The 24,718-nt window shown below is 45.3% G+C and overlaps 1 protein-coding gene across 1 annotated transcript in view; it reads left to right on the top strand.

Annotated features, from left to right (window-relative positions):
• The window catches only part of LOC126212760 (voltage-gated potassium channel subunit beta-2), a 117,355-nt gene that overhangs the window by 82,331 nt on the left and 10,306 nt on the right, over positions 1-24,718 (top strand). The window contains exons 8-9 of the mRNA XM_049940167.1: positions 8,242-8,505; positions 23,542-23,781. Coding sequence (XP_049796124.1) covers positions 8,242-8,505; positions 23,542-23,643 — 366 coding nt within the window. The 3' untranslated portion in view covers positions 23,644-23,781. The remainder of the gene's footprint in view (positions 1-8,241; positions 8,506-23,541; positions 23,782-24,718) is intronic.

The following is a 24,718-nucleotide window of genomic DNA, read 5'->3' as shown; positions in this document are numbered from 1 at the left end:
ATCTCAAAAACAGAATCAGCTTTTTGGACTTAATACATAATGGAAGTCTCCAAGTCATCAATGACATATCTAGACCGCCCCCGTTAGCCGAGTGGTCAGCGCGGTTGCATGCCATGCCAAGGGGCCTGGGTTCCATTCCCGGCTTGGGCTGGAGATTTTCTCCGCTCAGGGTCTGGGTGTTGTGTTTTCCTAATCATCATTTCATCCCCATCCGGCGCGCCAGTCGCCCAATGTGGCGTCGAATACAATGAGTACTTGCCCCCTCAGCGGCCGAACTTCCCCGAATGGAGGACTCCCAGCCCACAATGCCATACGCTTATTTCCATTTTTCACTGACATATCTAATCATTACTCACAGCAGTCAGCATCGGATTTACTGATGATTGGTAATCATCCATTGTAGTGAAAGCAGTGACAGACAGATGAAACCTGCTTCCCCCAGAGGGAAGTAAGTTAAATTTCCTACTGTTTCCAACACAGGAAACCAAATGTGACGTGATGCTATTTCCAGTACAGTAGTCATGACGAAACGTGTGTGAGAGTTCGCCAACATGGTACACAATTTTCCCCATTAGCACACACAGATGGTAGCCACTGAAAGTGTGGCCAAAATGTCAGCTTTATCCATCTGGTCACAGTTAATTGACAGGGTGTGCACAAAGTCTTGCCCTGATTATGAAAACTTATAACATAATAAGTACAACATAATAAGTTACATTTGATGCCGTTACATAGATTAGTGTTACTAGGTTTTTTTAAGACCACTTACGTCAATAAACCTCAATATGTGCTCCCTTGGTAGCTGGTAGAACGTCGAGGCGGTATTCCAGTTCCCGACAGGTGTTTCGTAACGTGTTTTCTGTCACAGTACCCACAGCAGCTTGTATACTTAAGTGCGCGTCATTTATGACGGCGGCCGAGTTTAGGTTCGTTCTGCGCATCTGACGTCACGAAACACAGTCAGCCAATGAACAGAGAACGACGTTGCCAGAGCTCGACTGCAGTGCAGAGCATGGACGAGTGTCTTCAGTTTTAGAAACGTTCAGTCATAAATAAACTAATTGAACGAAAGCAATGTCTTGATAGCAGACTTTCTTTTATAGAAAGTTTGGAAAAAGCATTCTTTATACCAATTGCTTCATATTCTATTAATTAATTAAACCAAACAAGCAGTAAGCCTTCTAATTCAGACGATATCAAGGAAAGGTGTTTGTATCATTCTCACTAACCGCTTTTTCGCAATAAAGAACAGCGGTAATTGTTTATTTCCTATTGTACTTCGACGAAACGTGAGTAATTCATAATCGTACAAACAGTGTTTCTCGGTATTTTGCGTGATATTTTAAAGCCCTCCGGGAGATATACAGAATGATGAGCTGCGTTAGCGTAATGGTTAAAGTGTATGGCTGTTATGCAAAAGGTTCCGACTTTAATCCTTGATCTGTGCTTAATATTTTCTTTATTTAAAAACAATATCGAAGTGTCTTACTTCATGAATTTTATTCGTTTGAATATAATTTTTTGAAATTTCTAGTGGAAGCTAAAATCGACCATACGGAAAATATACGCTATGGACTTTTACCTCTGCAAACTCTTCAAAATTTCGTGCAATGGTTTACTACATCTAATGCTGCACAATAACTGTCATGTGTGGTCTGGCGTCTCCTTACCAGCAACAGGTCCCAGGTTCAAACTAGTCAATTCCCTAAAAAACACGCTAAGAGCGTCGTTGCGCGAAAGTGGTAGGGAGACACGATATAGAACAAACAGACACCACGCAGAATGTTAGAATGGGCGATTTCGTTTCGTGAAACCAAAGCACACATTGCGCTTCCTCCAGCTTCGACGCCATTTCGCCAGTAGCTAACGTGACCTAACAGATCGCGTCGGTGTTGTGGAGCACTAGCGCCATCTATTGGTCACAACAACTATGTAACGGCATAAATGTAATTATGCTATAATGTAACGTATTATGTTATACATTTTTATAATCAGGGTAGGACTTTGTGCTGACCCTGCATTTTACAACATGAGGGGTTCTCCACCTAGAAAGCTTGTGTGTCATCTGACTGTGGGTGTGGCGACCTATACACTTTCAGTGACATACGACTCTACTTTTTGATAAACCACCTGAATCACATTCAAAGGATGGAATTATACCCTTTCACGACAGCGTCACTAAATTGCCATAATGAACAGTTTACATCAACTATACACTACACACTGACAAAACTGCAGAGATATTTCTGAGTATTTTAGTGTTAAGGATCTGTAGTCTGCACTGGTTCGTTACATAACAGTTGCATTTCGTTTGATTTCTTACCCCTATTTATGTTGGCATCTGTACTGCACTGAAAATACACTCCTGGAAATTGAAATAAGAACACCGTGAATTCATTGTCCCAGGAAGGGGAAACTTTATTGACACATTCCTGGGGTCAGATACATCACATGATCACACTGACAGAACCACAGGCACATAGACACAGGCAACAGAGCATGCACAATGTCGGCACTAGTACAGTGTATATCCACCTTTCGCAGCAATGCAGGCTGCTATTCTCCCATGGAGACGATCGTAGAGATGCTGGATGTAGTCCTGTGGAACGGCTTGCCATGCCATTTCCACCTGGCGCCTCAGTTGGACCAGCGTTCGTGCTGGACGTGCAGACCGCGTGAGACGACGCTTCATCCAGTCCCAAACATGCTCAATGGGGGACAGATCTGGAGATCTTGCTGGCCAGGGTAGTTGACTTACACCTTCTAGAGCACGTTGGGTGGCACGGGATACATGCGGACGTGCATTGTCCTGTTGGAACAGCAAGTTCCCTTGCCGGTCTAGGAATGGTAGAACGATGGGTACGATGACGGTTTGGATGTACCGTGCACTATTCAGTGTCCCCTCGACGATCACCAGTGGTGTACGGCCAGTGTAGGAGATCGCTCCCCACACCATGATGCCGGGTGTTGGCCCTGTGTGCCTCGGTCGTATGCAGTCCTGATTGTGGCGCTCACCTGCACGGCGCCAAACACGCATACGACCACCATTGGCACCGAGGCAGAAGCGACTCTCATCGCTGAAGACGACACGTCTCCATTCGTCCCTCCATTCACGCCTGTCGCGACACCACTGGAGGCGGGCTGCACGATGTTGGGGCGTGAGCGGAAGACGGCCTAACGGTGTGCGGGACCGTAGCCCAGCTTCATGGAGACGGTTGCGAATGGTCCTCGCCGATACCCCAGGAGCAACAGTGTCCCTAATTTGCTGGGAAGTGGCGGTGCGGTCCCCTACGGCACTGCGTAGGATCCTACGGTCTTGGCGTGCATCCGTGCGTCGCTGCGGTCCGGTCCCAGGTCGACGGGCACGTGCACCTTCCGCCGACCACTGGCGACAACATCGATGTACTGTGGAGACCTCACGCCCCACGTGTTGAGCAATTCGGCGGTACGTCCACCCGGCCTCCCGCATGCCCACTATACGCCCTCGCTCAAAGTCCGTCAACTGCACATACGGTTCACGTCCACGCTGTCGCGGCATGCTACCAGTGTTAAAGACTGCGATGGAGCTCCGTATGCCACGGCAAACTGGCTGACACTGACGGCGGCGGTGCACAAATGCTGCGCAGCTAGCGCCATTCGACGGCCAACACCGCGGTTTCTGGTGTGTCCGCTGTGCCGTGCGTGTGATCATTGCTTGTACAGCCCTCTCGCAGTGTCCGGAGCAAGTATGGCGGGTCTGACACACCGGTGTCAATGTGTTCTTTTTTTCCATTTCCAGGAGTGTATCTTTGCAGCAGTGTAAATGTTGATGTCATATGCTATATGCCTTATTTGGAAACAAACTCGGCCCATTCTGTCAGTTAGCCACTGTTGACAGCCATAATGCCCACTTTACTCTTTTACCTCAAGCTTGCATTCAGTACTGCTCAGTCCTTTCTTAGATTTGTTTTTCCAGCAATGTTACTTCTACGTTCATGGCAATACACAGCAGCATGGATAGGCTTACTTTTGGAGAGTTGTCCGACTTGTACCTTGTGTGTGCGTTTACTGAATTAAAGAGGAAAACAACGTGATGATGATATGCTGAGCTGTTCCATCAGCGACACGAACAATGTCTGAGTATTTTTGAGTTGTGTAGTTTGCATGTGACAGGCGTTTACACTATTGTGAAATTATTGTCAGAGGAGTAAAGACAATTGGGATAATACACTGAATAAATCATAAGAACACTATTAGTGTGCACATGTATGTCTGAAAGAACACACACACTGGTGACAAGCCACAGCCTTACGAAATACTGCAAGATTTTTTTGCTGATCACGAATTCCTTGTCATTTTCTATATTAGTCACAGGTCTACTGTCCAACAGTGATACATGAAAATTTGTGACGGAACAGTACTCGGACCCAGACTTCCCAATTATTGCGAGTGCTTGGCTCAACCACTTTGAGTATTCGTGCACGCTCCCTAAATCTAACCAAACTTCGATATGTCACACTGTCTCTGTTCTTATATTGTAGTCCACTAAATTCATTACCTACTGCTAGCAGTATTATTTGGATACCCACAACAGGGAGAGTGGGAAAACGGGGAATCATGAGAAATACTGTGTCATTATACACCTACGTAGGCTTGTAATACAGGGTGTTACAAAAAGGTACGGCCAAACTTTCAGGAAACATTTGTGTGTGAGGAACACACAAATAAAGAAAAGATGTTATGTGGACATGTGTCCGGAAACGCTTAATTTCCATGTTAGAGCTCATTTTGATTTCGTCAGTATGTACTCCAACGTGATCAAATTGTAAATTTTCACAGTCAACATGTGTGGGCTGACGAGAATCCGCACGCAATTGTGCAATCACGTCATCGACGCAGCTTTTCTGTGAACGTTTGGGCAGGCATTGTTGGTGATGTCTCGATTGGGCCCCACGTTCTTCCACCTACGCTCAATGGAGCACGTTATAATGATCTCATACGGGATTCTCTACCTGTGCTGCTAGAACATGTGCCTTTACAAGTACGACACATGTGGTTCATGCACGATGGAGCTCCTGCACATTTCAGTCGAAGTGTTCGTACGCTTCCCAACAACAGATTCGGTGACCGATGGATTGGTGGAGGCGGACCAATTCCGTGGCCTCCACGCTCTCCTGACCTCAACCCTCTTGACTTTCATTTATGGGGGCATTTGAAAGCTCTTGTCTACGCAACCCCGGCACCAAATGCAGAGACTCTTCGTGCTCGTATTGTGGACGGCTGTGATACAATACGCCATTCTCCAGGGCTGCATCAGCGCATCAGGGATTCCGTGCGACGGAGGGTGGATGCACGTATCCTCGCTAACGGAGGACATTTTGAACATTTCCTGTAACAAAGGTTTGAAGTCACGCTGGTACGTTCTGTTGCTGTGTGTTTCCATTCCATGATTAATGTGATTTGAAGAGAAGTAATAAAATGAGCTCTAACGTGGAAAGTAAGCGTTTCCGGACACATGTCCACATAACATATTTTCTTTATTTGTGTGTGAGGAGTGTTTCCTGAAAGTTTGGCCGTATCTTTTTGTAACACCCTGTATATGTGGGCATAAGATGATAACAACATTGCTATCGATTCTCGTTTCTTCATTCCCCTGTTGCGGGAATTCAAGTAATATTGCGAGCAGTAGGTATGAATTTAGTGGACTATGACATAAAGATAGAGAAAGTGTGACATATGGAGGTTCGGGTCGCTCCAGAGAGGATTCATGGATAGCCAAAGTGGTTAAGATGAGAAGTCGTGATAAGCAGGAAATCGGGTTGAAGACCGCTTCCGGCAGAAATTTTCATACGTCGCTGGTGACTGGTATACCTACAAATAATACAACTGATATCAAGGAATTCGTTGTCAGTGAATAAACTTGGGAGCATTATTACTCTGTATAGACCCACTGGTAACCCAGTGTCCTCTGTACCAAAATACTCTGAAAATTTCACTAAATAGCTTCCGAAATTCTGTCATTGGAGTTTGGGTTCACTCTGTATATTCAGTTGTCGAACCTAGCCAATGATTAATTTTGGGATATCGTAGATGAAAATGAAATATATTTGCAGTTGCATGACCATCAGCTGTATAATGGAATGACCACAATGATATTTATGCTGGACCGGGGGACGAGCCCAGTTTTGCCACTTATCGCAAGCAGTCTCCTTACCAAACTTCCTTACGCTGTAAACCATTTTCGTCATTCCATCATTCCACTGATGGTTGTTCATATTCGCGACAGAAAATGCATTTCACGTATTTTATAACAGTGCATGTCTGACATAATGTTGCACAGTACTGATGAACAACACAGGCACTGCAGTATCGTACAGTAGACTATAGTCTTCCCAGCTTTTTAACGCCTTTGGAATCCAAATACATGAAAATGGAACGACACAGACACTCCTACAGCCAGCCCATATACTAGGCTGTTCCAGCGCACTCCATGGGGTAAGGGTGCCCACATCCACCTCTCAACATACTCGTGAACAGGTACTTGAAGTGTAGACTTCGCACCAGGCAGCCATGTTGCACATGCACAAGCTGGTTGGCCACCCCTGTTCACAGGCTTTCAGCCAATGAATTGTGATCATAAACGCTACAGCCCAATTCCAAGACCCCCATGTCAGCCGTTTGCCCACCCTTGTCCATCTGTACCCATGCTGTCCCAATCCGCTCCATGGGGTAAGGGTGCCCACATCCACCTCTCAATATACTCGTAAAGAGGTACTTGAAGTGTAGATTTCCCACCAGATGGCCATGTTGCACAAGCGGTAGCTGGTTGGCCACCCCTGCCCACAGGCTCTCAGCCAATGAGATGTGATCATAAATGCTACAGCCCAATTCCAAGGCCCCCCTTGTCAGCCATTTGTCCACCCTTGCCCACCTGTACCCATGCCATTCCATTGCGCTCCATGGGGTAAGGGTGTCCACATCCACCTCTCAACATACTCGTGAACAGGTACTTGAAGTGTAGACTTCCCACCAGATGACCATGTTGCACATACGGAAGCTGGTTGGCCACCCCTGCTCACAGGCTCAGCCAATGAACTGTATCGTAAACACTACAGCCCAATTCCAAGGCCTCCCTGTCAGCTGTTTGCGGACACTTTCCCACCTGTACCCATGCTGTTCCAATGCGCTCCATGGGGTAAGGGTGCCCACATCCACATCTGAACACACTCGTGAACAGGTACTTGAAGTGTAGACTTCCCCCCAGATGTTGCACATGCGGAAGATGGTTGGCCACCCGTGTCCACATGAACTCAGCCAATGAGATGTGCTTGTAAATGCTACGGCCCAATTTGAAGGACCCTCTGTCAGCCATTTGCCCAGACTTACCCACCAGTACCCATGCCATTCCAATGCGCTCCATGGGGTAAGGGTGCCCACATCCACCTCTCAACATACTCGTGAACAGGTACTTTAAGTGTATAGTTCCCACCAGACAGCCATGTTGCACATGTGGAGGCTGGTTGGCCACCACAGGCTCTCAGCCAATGAGCTGTGATCGTAAATGCTACAGCCCAATTCCGAGGCCCCCCTGTCAGCCCTTTGCCCACCCTTGGCCACCTGTACCCATGCTGTTCCAATGCGCTCCATGGGGTAAGGGTGCCTACATCCACCTCTCAACATACTCGTGAACAGGTACTTGAAGTGTAGACTTCCCACCAGACAGCCATGTTGCACATGTGGAAGCTGGTTCCACCTCTGTCCACAGGCTCTCAGCCAATGAACTGTGATTGTAAATGCTATGGCCCAATTCCAAGGTCCCCTGACAGCCGTTTGCCCACCCTTGCACACCTGTACTCACACTGTTCCAATGCCCTCCATGGGGTAAGGGTTCCCACATCCACCTCTCAACATACTCATGAACAGGTACTTGAAGTGTAGACTTTCCACCAGATGGTCATGTTGCACATGCACAAGCTGGTGGCCACCCCTGTCCTCAGGCTTTCATCCAATGAGCTGTGATCGTAAACACTACGGCCCAATTCCAAGGCCCCCTGTCCGCCGTTTGCCCACCCTTGCCCACCTGTACCTGTGCCTGCCCGGGCGCCCCCCAGGCACGCGGGTGAGCTGGAACAGCCTACCTCGTACCGCTGCTGCTACCGCTCGCTGCTGCCGCTGTTACTGTAGATCGTGACAGTGTGGTGTGTAACACTGTGTTCCTGCCAACTGCACGCCACTCCGGTCCACGCACCCGTGGCCGCACAGGGCTTCACGTGGGTCAAGGACCGCAGTGGAGGCGGCGGGGGCGGAGGCGGGGGCGGAGGCGACGACACGCCCCGCGAGCCCGCCCCACCGGCGCGGCGGCCGCAGCAGGAGAAGGTGCGGGACGTGGCGCAGCTGGCGGAGCGGCTGGGCTGCTCGGTGCAGCAGCTGGCCATCGCGTGGGGGCTCAAGAACGAGAGCGTCCAGTGCCTGCTGCTGGGCGCCGCCTCCGCCGACCAGCTCTACGAGAGCATACAGTCCCTCCAGGTGGGTCCAGCCGGCCGACTAGCCAATAAGTCAAAGCAGATCACCTATGGTCTCGAGGAAGCGGGTGTATCTGTCCAGAAAACCTGGACCGCAGGCCAGATCTACTGTGGGGTCGACTAATATGGTGTACAATGTTTGCTTCTGCTGTTCAGATGTGCTCAAACACAAACCTAGTATGGGGTTTCCAATTGCTGGCCAAATCCACAGATGCGTGTACACTACTGGCCATTAAAACTGCCACACCACGAAGATGACGTGTTACAGACGCGAAATTTAACCGACTGGGAGAAAATGCTGTGATATGCAAATGATTAGCTTTCCAGAGCAATCACACAAGGTTGGCGCCGGTGGCGACACCTACAACGTGCTGACATGAGGAAAGTTTCCAACCGATTTCTCATACACAAACAGCAGTTGACCGGCGTTGCATAGTGAAACGTCGTTGTGATGCCTCGTGTAAGGAGGAGAAATGCGTACCATCACGTTTCCAACTTTGATGAAGGTCGGATTGTAGCCTATCACGATTGTGATTTATCGTATCGCGACATTGCTGCTCGCGTTGGTCGAGACCCAATGACGGTTAGCAGAATATGGAATCGGTGGGTTCAGGAGGGTAATACGGAACGCTGTGCTGGATCCCAACGCCCTCGTATCACTAGCAGTCGAGATGACAGCTATCTTATCCGCATGGCTGTAACGGATCATGCAGCCACGTTTCGATCCCTGAGTCAACAGATGGGCACGTTTGCAAGACAAAAACCATCTGCACGAACAGTTCGACGACGTTTGCAGCAGCACGGACTATCAGCTCACAGATCGTGGCTGCGGTTACCCTTGACGCTGCATCACAGACAGGAGCGCCTGCGATGGTGTACTCGACGACGAACCTGGGTGCACGAATGGCAAAACGCCATTTTTTCGGATGAATCCAGGTTCTCTTTACAGCATCATAATGGTCGCATCCGTGTTTCGCGACATCGCGGTGAACGCACATTGGAAGCGTGTATTCGTCATCGCCATACTGGCGTATCACCTGGCGTGATACTATGGGGTGCCATTGGTTACACCTCTCGGTCACCTCTTGTTCGCATTGACGGTACTTTGAACAGTGGACGTTACATTTCAGATGTTTTACGACCCGTGGCTCTACCCTTCATTCGATCCCTACAAAACCCTACATTTCAGCAGGATAATGCACGATCGCATGTTGCAGGTCCTGTACTGGCCTTTCTGGATACAGAAAATGTTTGACTGCTGCCCTGGCCAGCACATTGTCCAGATCTCTCACCAACTGAAAACGTCTGGTCAATGGTGGCCGAGCAACTGGCTCGTCACAATACCCCAGTCACTACTCTTGATGAACTGTGGTACCGTGTTGAAGCTGCATGGGCAGCTGTACCTGTACACGCCATCCAAGTTCTGTTTGACTCAATGCCCAGGCGTATCAAGGCCGTCATTGCGGCCAGAGGTGGTTGTTCTGGCTACTTATTTTTCAGAATCTATGCACCCAAATTGCGCGAAAATGTAATCACATGTCAGTTCTAGTATAATATATTTGTACTATGTATACCTGTTTATCATCTGCATTTCTTCTTGGTGCAGCAATTTTAATGGCCTTTACCGTAATGCTTGTAGGTAAGCCCAATGAGTTATCCAATCTGTTCTCAAAAATACCTTGTCAGATCTTCAGGACTCAACACTGAGGGTCTCCAGTACGAGCTACTCTAGTTTCTATGTACGAGGGTTGGACAAAAATATAGAAACCACATGAGAAATGCATGCTTGAACATAAATGCAGAAGCCAGCCAAGCATGTTGGACTACGAATGGCACCAGTGTAATGTCGTGAATATTGTGTCAGTCGTTGTCAGAACACTGTTCAGTGTAGGTGTGAGTGCATTATGTCAGAAATGTGCGCAAATTGTTGATGCTCGTTATGGTGCGTGCTTCCAAACCCAAGATATCCGAAGTGTTTCGTCTTTCGAGAGGCACCACAGAAAGGATTTATACTGTGTACAGCAAAAGTGGGAAATCATCATCGCTTGCATCACAATATGGACGAACGTGTGTCTTGGGTGGTCGTGACAGACAAACATTGAAGAGGACTGTGACAAAAAATAACAGGACGCAGAACTACTGTAGATGTCTCATTCAGAAACCCTAGCGGCCGGAGTGGCCGAGCGGTTCTCGAAACTTCAGTCTGAAACCGAGCGACCGCTACGGTCGCAGGTTCGAATCCTGCCTCGGGCATGGTTGTGTGTGATGTTCTTAGGTTAGTTAGGTTTAAGTAGTTCTAAGTTCTAGAGGACTCATGACCTCAGAAGTTAAGTCCCATAGTGGTCAGAGCCATTTCAAACAGAAACCTTATCAGCATCAAAACAACAGAGTGGGGGCTCCATAACATGGGAATTGCAAGGCGTGGTGGAGTTGCAAAACCACTCATCACTGACGCAAATGACTGTAACAGGAAAATCTGGTGGCAAAGCCATAAAATCTGCACTGTGGAGCAGTGGAAGAGAGCCGTATGGTCAGATGAGTCTTGTTTCAACTTCTGCCCATGTTTTCCTCCCAAGAGTGCAATAAAGTGGGATCTTGGTGACGGTATGGACAGACCTTTCAAAAATGGCTCTGAGCACTATGGGACTTAACTTCTGAGGTCAGCAGTCCCCTAGACTTAGAACTACGAGGGTAGTTCAATTAGTAATGCAACACATTTTTTTTCTGAAACAGGGGTTGTTTTATTCAGCATTGAAATACACCAGGTTATTCCCCAATCTTTTAGCTACACAACACTATTTTTCAACGTAATCTCCATTCTATGCTACGGCCTTACGCCACCTTGAAATGAGGGCCTGTATGCCTGCACGGTACCATTCCACTGGTCGATGTCGGAGCCAACGTCGTACTGCATCAATAACTTCTTCATCATCCGCGTAGTGCGTCCCACGGATTGCGTCCTTCATTGGGCCAAACATATGGAAATCCGACGGTGCGAGATCGGGGCTGTAGGGTGCATGAGGAAGAACAGTCCACTGAAGTTTTGTGAGCTCCTCTCGGGTGCGAAGACTTGTGTGAGGTCTTGCATTGTCACGAAGAAGGAGAAGTTCGTTCAGATTTTTGTGCCTACGAACACGCTGAAGTCGTTTCTTGAATTTCTGAAGAGTAGCACAATACACTTCAGAGTTGATCGTTTGACCGCGGGGAAGGACATCGAACAGAATAACCCCTTCAGCGTCCCAGAAGACTGTAACCGTGACTTTACCAGCTGACGATATGGCTTTAAACTTTTTCTCGGTAGGGGAGTGGGTGTGGCGCCACTCCATTGATTGCCGTTTTGTTTCAGGTTCGAATTGATGAACCCATGTTTCATCGCCTGTAACAATCTTTGACAAGAAATTGTCACCCTCAGCCACATGACGAGCAAGCAATTCCGCACAGATGGTTCTCCTTTGCTCTTTATGGTGTTCGGTTAGACAACGAGGGACCCAGCGGGAACAAACCTTTGAATATCCCAACTAGTGAACAATTGTGACAGCACTACCGACAGAGATGTCAAGTTGAGCACCGAGTTGTCTGATGGTGATCCGTCGATCATCTCGAACGAGTGTGTTCGCACGCTCCGCCATTGCAGGAGTCACAGCTGTGCACGGCCGGCCCGCACGCGGGAGATCAGACAGTCTCGCTTGACCTTGCGGCGATGATGACACACGCTTTGCCCAACGACTCACCGTGCTTTTGTCCACTGCCAGATCACCGTAGACATTCTGCAAGCGCCTAGGAATATCTGAGATGCCGTGGTTTTCCGCCAAAAGAAACTCGATCACTGCCCGTTGTTTGCAACGCACATCCGTTACAGACGCCATTTTAACAACTCCGTACAGCGCTGCCACCTGTCGGAAGTCAATGAAACTATACGAGACGAAGCGGGAATGTTTGAAAATATTCCACAAGAAATTTCCGGTTTTTTCAACCAAAATTGGACGAGAAAAAAAACGTGTTGCATTACTTATTGAACTGCCCTCGTACTTAAACCCAACTAACCTAAGGACATCACACACATCCATGCCCGAGGCAGGATTCGAACCTGCGACTGTAGCAGCCGCGTGCTTCCGGACTGAAGCGCCTAGAACCGCTCCCCCACAGCTCTGGTTCCTTTACCTTTTCTAAAGCGAAAACAGATTGTCAGCTAACACATCTTCAACTTTCTTTTCGATTCTTCTGTATATTTTTCTTGTCATCAACTTGGATGCATGAGCTGTTAAGTTGACTGTACGACACTTCTCGCCCTTGTCAGCTGTTGCAGTCTTCGGAATTGTGTGTAAGATACCAGAAGGAGATTTTCACTCTGCAGCTAAGTGTGCACTGATATGAAACTTCCTGGCAGATTAAAACTGGGCGCCGGACCGAGACTCGAACTCGGGACCTTTGCCTTTTGCGAGCAAGTGCTCTAGCGACTGAGCTACCCACGACGCATCCTCACGGTTTCAATTTTGCCACTACCTCGTCTCCAACCTTCCTAACTCCACAGAACCTCTTCTGCGAACCTGGCAGAACTAGCACTCCTGGAACAAAGCATATTGCGGAGACATGGCTTAGCCACTGCCGGAGGGATGTTTCCAAAATGTTTCCGCACTTTGTTGCGGAGTGTGTGCTACTATGAAACTTCTTGGAAGATTAAAACTGTGTGCCAGAGCGAAACTGAAACTCGGGATTTTTGTCCTTTGCAGGCAAGTGATCTACCGACTGAGCTACTCAAGCACGACTTACCCCCCCCCCCCCCTCACAGCTTTACTTCCACCCGTGCCTCGTCTCCTACCTTCCAAACTTTCCTGAGAAAGGCAAAGGCCCCTTCTCGAGTCTCGGCACAGCACACAGTTTTAATCTGCCAGGAAGTATGATATTTTTCCAAAAGTTAGATGGTATGTTACCAGACTCATAGATTCTAAATGTTGTTGTTGTGGTCTTCAGTCCAGTGACTGGTTTGATGCAGCTCTCCATGCTACTCTATCCTGTGCAAGCTTCTTCATCTCCCAGTACCTACTGCAACCTACATCCTTCTGAATCTGCTTAGTGTATTCATGTCTTGGTCTCCCTCTACGATTTTTACCCTCCACGCTGCTCTCCAATACTAAGCTGGTGATCCCTTGGTGCCTCAGAACATGTCCTACCAACCGATCCCTTCTTCTAGTCAAGTTGTGCCACATACTCCTCTTCTCCCTAATTCTGTTCAGTACCTCCTCATTAGTTATGTGATCTACCCATCTAATCTTCAGCTTTCATCTGTAGCACCACATTTCGAAAGCTTCTATTCTCTTCTTGTCCAAACTATTTATCGTCCATGTTTCACTTCCATACATGGCTACACTCCATACAAATACTTTCAGAGAAGACTTCCTGACACTTAAATCTATACTCGATGTTAACAAATTTCTCTTCTTCAGAAACGCTTTCCTTCCCATTGCCAGTCTACATTTTATATCCTCTCTACTTCGACAATCATCAGTTACTTTGCTCCCCAAATAGCAAAACTCCTTTACTACTTTAAGTGTTTCATTTCCTAATCTAATTTCCTCAGCATCTCCCGACTTAATTCGACTACATTCCATTATCCTGGTTTTGCTTTTGTTGATGTTCATCTTATATCCTCCTTTCAAGACACTGTTCATTCCGTTCAGCTGCTCTTCCAAGTCCTTTGCTGTCTCTGACAGAATTACAATGTCATCGACGAACCTCAAAGCTTTTATTTCTTCTCATGCCAGTCAACATTGTCAAAAGGTTTCTCTAAGTCTACAAATGCTAGAAACGTAGGTTTGCCTTTCCGTAATCTATTTTAGAGTCTACATACCAACGTGAATAGTCGTTTTTTCACACAGCTCGCATCGTCCACGACTGGTCTTGTGAGCAGGAGGGCGAAGTGTCGAATCTCTCCTCGTCACCAGAGTGACCAGATCTCATTATTGTTGAGCCTTTGTGGTTTACTTTCGAGAGGAGGGTGTGTTACCGCTATCCAGCTCCATTGTCTTTACCTGCACTTAGCAGTATTTTCCAAGAACAGTAGCTCAAAAAATGGCTCAAATGGCTCTGAGCACTATGGGACTTAACTTCTAAGGTCATCAGTCCCCTAGAACTTAGAACTACTTAAACCTAACTAACCTAAGAACATCACACACATCCATGCCCGAGGCAGGATTCGAACCTGCGACCGTAGCGGTCGCGCGGTTCCAGACTGTAGCATAAAATTCTCTAGAAAATCGTACAGAACCTGTATTTTTCCACTCTGGCGGGACTAGAAGCTGTTTTGGTGTTCCTACAGCATATTGGAGACGGTAATGTGTTGTGTATTTGCTGTCTCCATTGATTTTTCCACACCCTGTTGTATCAGCTACAGGGTGTTTAAAAAATGAACGGTATATTTGAAACTGCAATAAAAACTAAACGAGCAGCGATAGAAATACACCGTTTGTTGCAATATGCTCGGGACAACAGTACATTTTCACGCAGACAAACTTTCGAAATTACAGTAGTTACAATTTTCAACAACAGATGGCGCTGCGGTCTGGGAAACTCTATAGTACGATATTTTCCACATATCCACCATGCGTAGCAATAATATGGCGTAGTCTCTGAATGAAATTACCCGAAACCTTTGACAACGTGTCTGGCGGTATGGCTTCACATGCAGATGAGATGTACTGCTTCAGCTGTTCAATTGTTTCTGGATTCTGGCGGTACACCTGGTCTTTCAAGTGTCCCCACAGAAAGAAGTCACAGGGGTTCATGTCTGGCGAATAGGGAGGCCAATCCACGCCGCCTCCTGTATGTTTCGGATAGCCCAAAGCAATCACACGGTCATCGAAATATTCATTCAGGAAATTAAAGACGTCGGCCGTGCGATGTGGCCGGGCACCATCTTGCATAAACCACGAGGTGTTCGCAGTGTCGTCTAAGGCAGTTTGTACCGCCACAAATTCACGAAGAATGTCCAGATAGTGTGATGCAGTAATCGTTTCGGATCTGAAACATGGGCCAATGATTCATTTGGAAGACATGGCGGCCCAGACCAGTACTTTTTGAGGATGCAGGGACGATGGGACTGCAACATGGGGCTTTTCGGTTCCCCATATGCGCCAGTTCTGTTTATTGACGAAGTCGTCCAGGTAAAAATAAGCTTCGTCAGTAAACCAAATGCTGCCCACATGCATATCGCCGTCATCAATCCTGTGCACTATATCGTTAGCGAATGTCTCTCGTGCAGCAATGGTAGCGGCGCTGAGGGGTTGCCGCGTTTGAATTTTGTACAGATAGAGGTGTAAACTCTGGCGCACGAGACGATACGTGGACGTTGGCGTCATTTGGACCGCAGCTGCAACACGGCGAACGGAAACCCGAGGCCGCTGTCGGATCACCTGCTGCACTAGCTGCGCGTTGCCCTACCTTTCCAGCACGTTCATCCGTCACGTTCCCAGTCCGTTGAAATTTTTCAAACAGATCCTTTATTGTATCGCTTTTCGGTCCTTTGGTTACATTAAACCTCCGTTGAAAACTTCGTCTTGTTGCAACAACACTGTGTTCTAGGCGGTGGAATTCCAACACCAGAAAAATCCTCTGTTCTAAGGAATAAACCATGTTGTCTACAGCACACTTGCACGTTGTGAACAGCACACGCTTACAGCAGAAAGACGACGTACAGAATGGCGCACCCACAGACTGCGTTGTCTTGTATATCTTTCACATCACTTGCAGCGCCATCTGTTGTTGAAAATTGTAACTACTGTAATTTCGAAAGTTTGTCCGCCTGAAAATGTACTGTTCTCCCAAGCATATTGCAACAAACGGTGTATTTCTATCGCTGCTCGTTTAGTTTTTATTGCCGTTTCAAATATACCGGTCATTTTTGAAATACCCTGTATAAGAGGAGGTGAATCTAACCATTTATCCAACTAACCCATATTCCAAAATGAGTCTCCTGCATGGTCGACGCAGGTGTGCATACAGTCAAACATCGATATAATGAATTTCATGGGACCATGAAAATTAAATTGTTGTACCAGGGTTATTGTCATAATGAGGTTTTGTTACCATGACTCAGAGAAAGGAGCCATGTTTTCGTGGCTGAAAGTACTTTACTGTAGCGCTTTTCTGATGAAAGATAACATAAAAGAAAAAAAATGAAACACATTTTGTTCACTTCATTTATTAATACTGTACCTGTGGAATATCTTACTTTTGGGTACATAAAAATGCACTTATTTTCATTTGTTTCTTTTTTCTTCAAGATTCTCTTGTGAATATTGTCTTTATCTCCTCTAAAGCAATCGTTCGCTGCACTGAAACACTGGGGATTGAAGGTGCTAGTTGCTGAATGGTTTCCAACTGACCTATTGGCTCCAACAGAGGACGGGATTCTCACTTAATCACATCACTGTCATCGTCATTACCTTTTAACTCCTCGATGATAGATTCGTCGGTTCATGCTTCAAACACCAACGCCTCATCATCAAAAAATGGCTGTAAGCACAATGGACCTTAACATCTGAGGTCATCAGTCCCCTAGACTTTGAACTACTTAAACCTAACTAACCTAAGGACATCACACACATCCGTGCCCGACGCAGGATTCGAACCTGCGACCGTAGCAGCAGCGCGGTTCCGGACTGAAGCGCCTGGAACCGCTCGGCCACAGCGGCTGGCTGCCTCATCATCCACTGACAAGTATTGAACTACTAAGGCATCTATGGTTTTACCAGTAACTGCTGAATAAATCTCCAGATCACTTTGAATGTCAGTACCGTGGGTTTGCTGATCGTCCGATGACCAGCGGTGTCAATTTATGTGTCCCTGACGCGTTGCTGCAGTTAATCGTACTTTAGACTGCTTCCCTCCTTTACACTTTTCTCCTCTAAAGGCCATCGTGTTCTCTGGCACCAGTTCATAAAAGGATCCCGTCTCATCTGTTCAAGTTTTCAGGACTGTATTTTTCTAACAGTTTACACGCGCTGTTTGTCCTCCAAAGTTCTGCATCGACTGAAGGTGATGATTTTTTTTCTCCTGAAATCACTTTAAAAATGATCCCATGCCTGTCCCTAAATCTTTCCAATCATCCGTTTTGTTGTTGTCTTCAGTCCTGAGACTGGTTTGATGCAGCTCTCCATGCTACTCTATCCTGTGCAAGCTTCTTCATCTCCCAGTACTTACTGCAACCTACATCCTTTTGAATCTGTTTAGTGTATTGATCTCTTGGTCTTCCTCTACGATTTTTAACCTCCACGCTGCCCTCCAATAATAAATTTGTGATCCCTTGATGCCTCAGAATGTGCCCTACAAACCGATCCCTTCTTCTTGTCAAGTTGTGCCACAAACTCCTCTTCTCCCTTATTCAGTACCTCCTCATTCGTTACGTGATCTACCCACCTTATCTTCAGCATTCTTCTGTAGCACCACATTTCGAAAACTTATATTCTCTTCTTGTCCAAACTATTTATCGTCCACGTTTCACTTCCATATATGGCTACACTCCATACAAATACTTTCAGAAACGACTTCCTAACACTTAAATCTATACTCGATGTTAACAAATTTCTCTTCTTCAGAAACGCTTTCCTTCCCATTGCCAGTCTACATTTTATATCCTCTCTACTTCGACCACCATCAGTTATTTTACTCCCCAAATAGCAAAACTCCTTTACTACTTTAAGTGTCTCACTTCCTAATCTAATTCCCGCATCATCACCCAACTTAATTGGACCACATTCCATTATCCTCGTTTTGCTTTTGTTGATGTTCATCTTATATCCTCCTTTCAAGACACTGTCCATGCCGTTCAACTGCTCTTCCAAGTCCTTTGCTGTCTCTGACAGAATTACAATGTCATCGGCGAACCTCAAAGTTTTAATTTCTTCTCCATGGAATTTAATACCTACTCCGAATTTTTCTTTTGTTTCCTTTACTGCTTGCTCAATATACAGATTGAATAACATCGGGGAGAGGCTACAAACCTGTCTCACTCCCTTCCCAACCACTGCTTCCCTTTCATATCCCTCGACTCTTATAACTGCCATCTGATTTCTGTATAAATTGTAAATAGCCTTTCGCTCCCTGTATTTTACCCCCGCCAACTTTAGAATTTGAAAGAGAGTATTCCAGTCAACACTGTCAAAAGCTTTCTCTACGTCTACAAATGCTAGAAACGTAGGTTTGCCTTTCCTTAATCTTTCCTCTAACATAAGTCGTAAGGTCAGTATTGCCTCACGTGTTCCAATATTTCTGCGGAATCGAAACTCATCTTCCCCGAGGTCCGCTTCTACCAGTTTTTCCATTCGTCTGTAAAGAATTCGCGTTAGTATTTTGCAGCTGTGACTTACTAAACTGATAGTTCCGTAATTTTCACACCTGTCAACACCTGCTTTCGTTGGGATTGGAATTATTATATTCTTCTTGAAGTCTGAGGGTATTTCGCCTGTCTCATACATCTTGCTCACCAGATGGTAGAGTTTTGTCAGGACTGGCTCTCCCAAGGCTGTCAGTAGTTGTAATGAAATGTTGTCTACTCCCGGGGCCTTGTTTCGACTCAGGTCTTTCAGTGCTCTGTCAAACTCTTCACGCAGTATAGTATCTCCCATTTCATCTTCACCTACATCCTCTTCCATTTCCATAATATTGTCCTCAAGTACATCGCCCTTGTATAAACCCTCTATATACACCTTCCACCTTCATCCGTTACTTGCCTTAAAATTAGAAACGCCAGGCAACTTAGTGAAATGTAATGCTTTTCGGCGTATCAATGGACCCTTAATTGATACATTCTGCGCACACATCTCAGGAAACCACCGCACTGTACCCCTGTCCACACAGTCAGCACCAGCTGTCTTCATTCTTTTTCTTGAAGGGTTAAGTTTGCTACCTACAAAACTTTCTTCATTTTATTTTCGTTTTTTAAGGACTGTAGCTAACGTTCATTGGTCAAGTCCATACTTCCTCGCCATGTATCTATTTGTATCACTTCGTTATCCACTTCTTTTGAAAACCTCCATTTTTGTCTCCAACATTCGTTTCCGAGTTCCAGCCACGGTAGAAATCTTAGCGAAGTCCAAAGCGTTTGCATCAACTAAAAACATTCACAGATTGCAAAAATCGCGGAGATGAGCTGCGTTATGAGCCCGACAAAACACTTCAGTCTGTTACTGAAACTCAACAACGGACAAACTTAACACTCGTTCAAACAAAGGAGCTCTTTGACGTTTGCCGCTCGGCACAGATCGCCCGGGGCTGTACGCTATTCTATAGAAGGACTATATAGAGGGTCCATACAAGGGCGATGTACTTGAGGGCAGTATTATGGAAATGTAAGAGAATGTAGATGAGGATGAAATGGGATACTGCGTGAAGAGTTTGACAGAGCACTGAAAGACCTGTGTCGAAACAAGGCCCCGGGAGTAGACAACATTCCATTGGAATTGGTCTTGGGAGAGCCAGTCCTGACAAAACTCTACCATCTGGTGAGGAAGATGTATGAGACACGCGAAATACCCCCAGACTTCAAGAAGAATATAATAATTCCAATCCCAAAGAAAGCAGGTGTTGACAGGTGTGAAAATTACCCTAACTATAAGCCACGGCTGCAAAATACTAATTCTTTACAGACGAATGGAAAAAAACTAGTAGAAGCCGACCTCGGGGAAGATCAGTCTGGATTCCGTAGAAATGTTGCAACACTTGAGGCAATACTGACTCTACGTCTTATCTTACAAAATAGATTAAGGAAAGGCAAACCTACGTTTCTAGCATTTGTAGACTTAGAGAAAGCTTTTGACAATGTTGACTGGAATACTCTCTTTCAATTCTGAAGGTGGCAGGGATAAAATACAAGGAGCGAAAGACTATTTACAATTTGTACAGAAAACAGATGGCAGTTATAAGAGTCGAGGGGCATAAAATGGAAGCAGTGGTTGGGAACCGAGTGAGACAGGGTTGTAGCCTCTCCCCGATGTTATTCAATCTGTATATTGAGCAAGCAGTACAGGAAACAAAAGCAAAACGAAGATAACGGAATGTAGTCGAATTAAGTAGGTGATGCTGAGGGAATTACGTAGATTAAGAAATGGGACACTTAAAGTAGGAAATGAGTTTTGTTGTTGGTAAGCAAAATAACTGATGATGGTCGAAGTAGAGAAAATATAAAATGTAGACTGGCAATGGCAAGGAGAGCGTTTCTGAAGAAGAAAAATTTGTTAACATCGAGTATAGATTTAAGTGTCAGGAAGTCATTTCTCAAAGTATTTGTATGGAGTGTAGCCATGTATGGAAGTGAAACATGGACGATGAATACTTTAGACCAGAAGAGAATAGAAGCTTTCGAAATGTGGTGCTACAGAAGAATGCTGAAGATTAGATGGGTAGATCACATAATTAATGAGGAGTATTGAAAAGAACTGGGGAGAAGAGAAATTTGTGGCACAACTTGACTAGAGGAAGGGATCAGTTGGTAACACATTTTCTGAGGCATCAAGTGATCACCAATTTTGTATTTGAGGGCTGTGTGGAGGGTAAAAATCGTAGAGGGAGACCAAGAGACCAAGAGATGAATACACTAAGCAGATTCAGAAGGATGTAGGTTGCAGTAGATACTGGGAGATGAAGAAGCTTGCACAGGATAGAGTAGCATGGAGAGCTGCATCAAACCAGTCTCAGGACTGAAGATCACAACAACAACAACACAGCAGTGTGTTGCTAAATTTACTTCATCATTGTAATGGGAGGGGGGAGGGGGTAATTAACGTACTACATATTAGCCGGATCCATATAAAATTATCACAGTACCTGGGTTTATCTTTGTACTGGTAATAGTTATACAGAGGTTTGTGTTTACTTGAGCACATATTCCTTCGTGATAAATCTGATTAAGGATATTAAGTATAGCCACAAAAGAGTACAATCACTCCAGATGAGCCCAATCGGCTGTATAGTCTGTTCTCATAACCAGCTAGTCATCGCTTAAGGTCTCAGCTCAGATGGATTCCACTATCTGCTACTGGGGTCTGTATGTGTGAACTGGCTGTGCGCCCCTGCAGGTGGATCCGTCTACCCATCTAATCTGTAGCGTATAGCGGATCACCTATGAGCTCAAGGCAAAGAGTGTATGTAATCTAATACGGGGTACCAGTATCCTTCTGCTGTGTGAATCTATTAGACTGCACAACCTTTTTGGATAAATTTGGTGTGGGGGTTCCAACTGCTGAGCAGATCTACAAAGGTGTAGAGCCCCTTCAAGGAAGCCCAGTCAGTCATTCAGAAAAACTTAGTTTCTAGTGACAGTGTAGGATCGAAAAGTAATATGTTCATTTATTTTATAAGGTATCATTTATATGTATCCTGTAAAGTGACACGTTCCAGGTTATTTCGACTGAAAAAAAAACAATTATAGTCAATTAATACACCAATCAATCAATTATTTGAGCCATCTGTACATCAATACCTCTTTAAATCAATATACATAATAAATGTTAGCACAATTTGTTCATGCCTTCTGCCTTAACTCTGAGACCCACTCCTGCAGTTATATGATTTGGCAGCCCTCCATTTGCACCCTTGAAAAAGATTTCCATTTCAAACTGCAGGGTTTGAGTTCGGAGATATGGGTGTGTAGAAAGGGATTCACTCCAAGGCCTTCTTATAGGGAGTCTGTGAAGCAGTTGGGAATGTATTACATGAGCCCACAAATTCGATTAGTGCCATTGGAATTGTCTCCACCATAGTCATATGATTACAAGGGTTAACATTCTCGAATATTTATGATTGTTTTGGTATGTTTTTGGTGTTTTATAAAGAAATGAATAACTGAATGACATTGTACTCTGTTTAACATTAGGCTGTTATTGAATACTTAAATGGATTTAGTATCCATGAATATTATTGGACATTCGAGATTATTTTTGAACATGAAATATTAAAATTTTTACGATTTTTCTGAACGTTTATTTTTATGACATTCTCAAGTGATCTGGAAAGTTCTCAGAAGAAAATGAAAATAAGGACGATGTGGAAAACGTCTTTTTCAGCTATCTGGTAAATAATTCACATAAAGTAACCAATAAATCAATTAGCTAATCGATGTATCGTTCTGTCAGTCATACAGTTCATCAATCTGTCCATCCATTAATTCATCCCTACCTCATTTCATCCAGCTATCCTTCTAGTCATCCATCTATCCACCCTTTCGTCAATCACTCAATCATTTGGGTTGTGAATCAATCCACCAGCCAGTCAACTGGTCATCCCTGCTAACAAGCAACTACGCCATATCTCAGTCTGTCATTGGCCAACCATCAGTCTGCTAATTAGTCAATCATCACTCAATCAAATACCCTTCACTCATTAAGTCTGTTAGTAACAACATCCATCAATCTCTCCAACAAATTATCTAATCATCTATTAATTTGTTCCTCTGTCGATTCACCCATTCATCCATCTGTTGGTTCAGCTATACATCCACCTATCCACCCACAGTACAGTCAGTCAATGCAATCTATCAATTAGTCAATCATCACTCAATCAAATACCCTTCACTCATGAATTTCATACACAAAGTCCATCAATATCTCCAACAAGTCATCTAATCACCCATTAATTTATTCCTCTATCGATTCACCCATTCATCCATCTGTTCGTCCACCTATCCACCTATCAATCACTTGACTTGTTGCTCAGTCCATTAGTCATTTACTCAAGCCATTAGTCTCTCAGTTGGTCAATCCATCAGTTAGTCAGTTCATCAGTATATCAACTAGTCGGTCCATTAATTTACCAAATAACATGCACTCAGCACTGTCTTAACAAGAGCTCAGTGCATCAGAAATTACAGAAACTCTATTGGTAGCCCAATTCAAAGACGGTATCTAGTCCTTTCAAAGAAGCACATTGAGCCAGCTAATTCATACACAAAATAAGTTGTAATCACCAATTGGAAAGTGGTTAATTTCAGTGTGTGTTATGTCGCACCTAGGGATAACATGACTGTGATACTATGTTTACTGTGCCACAGCTGGTGCCAAAGCTGACCAGCAGCACAATGGCAGAGCTGGAGCGCATCCTGGACAACAAGCCAGCGAGGCCACCCATGGTGTCCACCCTGGCGCTTAGATGACAATCAATGTGCCCCCCCGGGGGACCCGGAGGGGGCGCTGATGGCTCGCCCAAGGACGAGGACGCCGACCATCAGCAACTCAGCAGTCAGGCTCAGAAGCTGCCCTTCTGCACCATCCAGTGACCTCGGCTGACTCAGGTAACACGTATTCCCTAGGACATTGCTCTCCTCATTGTATACTCCATTCGATCTTCATGGTGATTCATCACCCTGCTGATCTGATGTAGCCTCCATGTTACCAACTACAGCTTCTTATTTTAGCGACCCCTCCCTCCACTCATCTAATAAACTGTTTGCCCTTAAAATTACCGGTACATCAAGGCCTGCAACAATCATCCACTTGGTATCAAGTGTGCTACATATTTTGATATCAGCCATTAGCATTTCAGCACAACTGCTCAGAGTAGGTCGGCCATCCACATACCATGTATAAGGAATTATTAGGCATTGAATTTGTGATTCAGATGTCGCGTTTGAATGTTGTTTGTTTGTATGAAGATCATGTTCCTGATGTAAGAAGCATAAACAGTTGCCAGCATATTCGAGAGAAGCAGTGTAGTGGCCTATTGAAACTGGATTTTATCATTCTTTGATGATGCTGAACTTGTGACTGTCATGGTAAGTATCAATGTTTTCAGGTGGACCTCATTCTATATCATTCATCATGTCACTGACACTATTTGACTAGCGCCCAAGAGGACTGATATTTTTAGTTCAGCCATGCAGGATTGTATGATCACATTATGTGTGTTTAATCACGAAATAAATTTGTTCTATAGCAAGACAAGCATCCTCGCAAATAATGCAATGAAATTTGAAAAAACACAGACTGTACGGACAGTGACCACGTTGTAGCTTCCCTCGATGCAGTAGTCACTTTTCTCTCGCTTCTTTTGCGGGTGGAAGGGGAAGGGAAATCACTAGCAGCCATACATGGTGGGTTTGAGAGCACGTATGTAGATGTTAATCTAGTGGGGTGCCTAATGACAATGGTGGACAGAGGGGTTGCACCATGAAATCTTTTCAGGTAAGTCTCACTTCTGGATACAGGATCACAATGGAGATATCCATGTGT

Source organism: Schistocerca nitens, chromosome 11 (genome assembly GCF_023898315.1).
Source record: "Schistocerca nitens isolate TAMUIC-IGC-003100 chromosome 11, iqSchNite1.1, whole genome shotgun sequence".
NCBI classification, from domain to species: domain Eukaryota; kingdom Metazoa; phylum Arthropoda; class Insecta; order Orthoptera; family Acrididae; genus Schistocerca; species Schistocerca nitens.
This window is presented reverse-complemented; position numbering and strand designations above follow the sequence as displayed.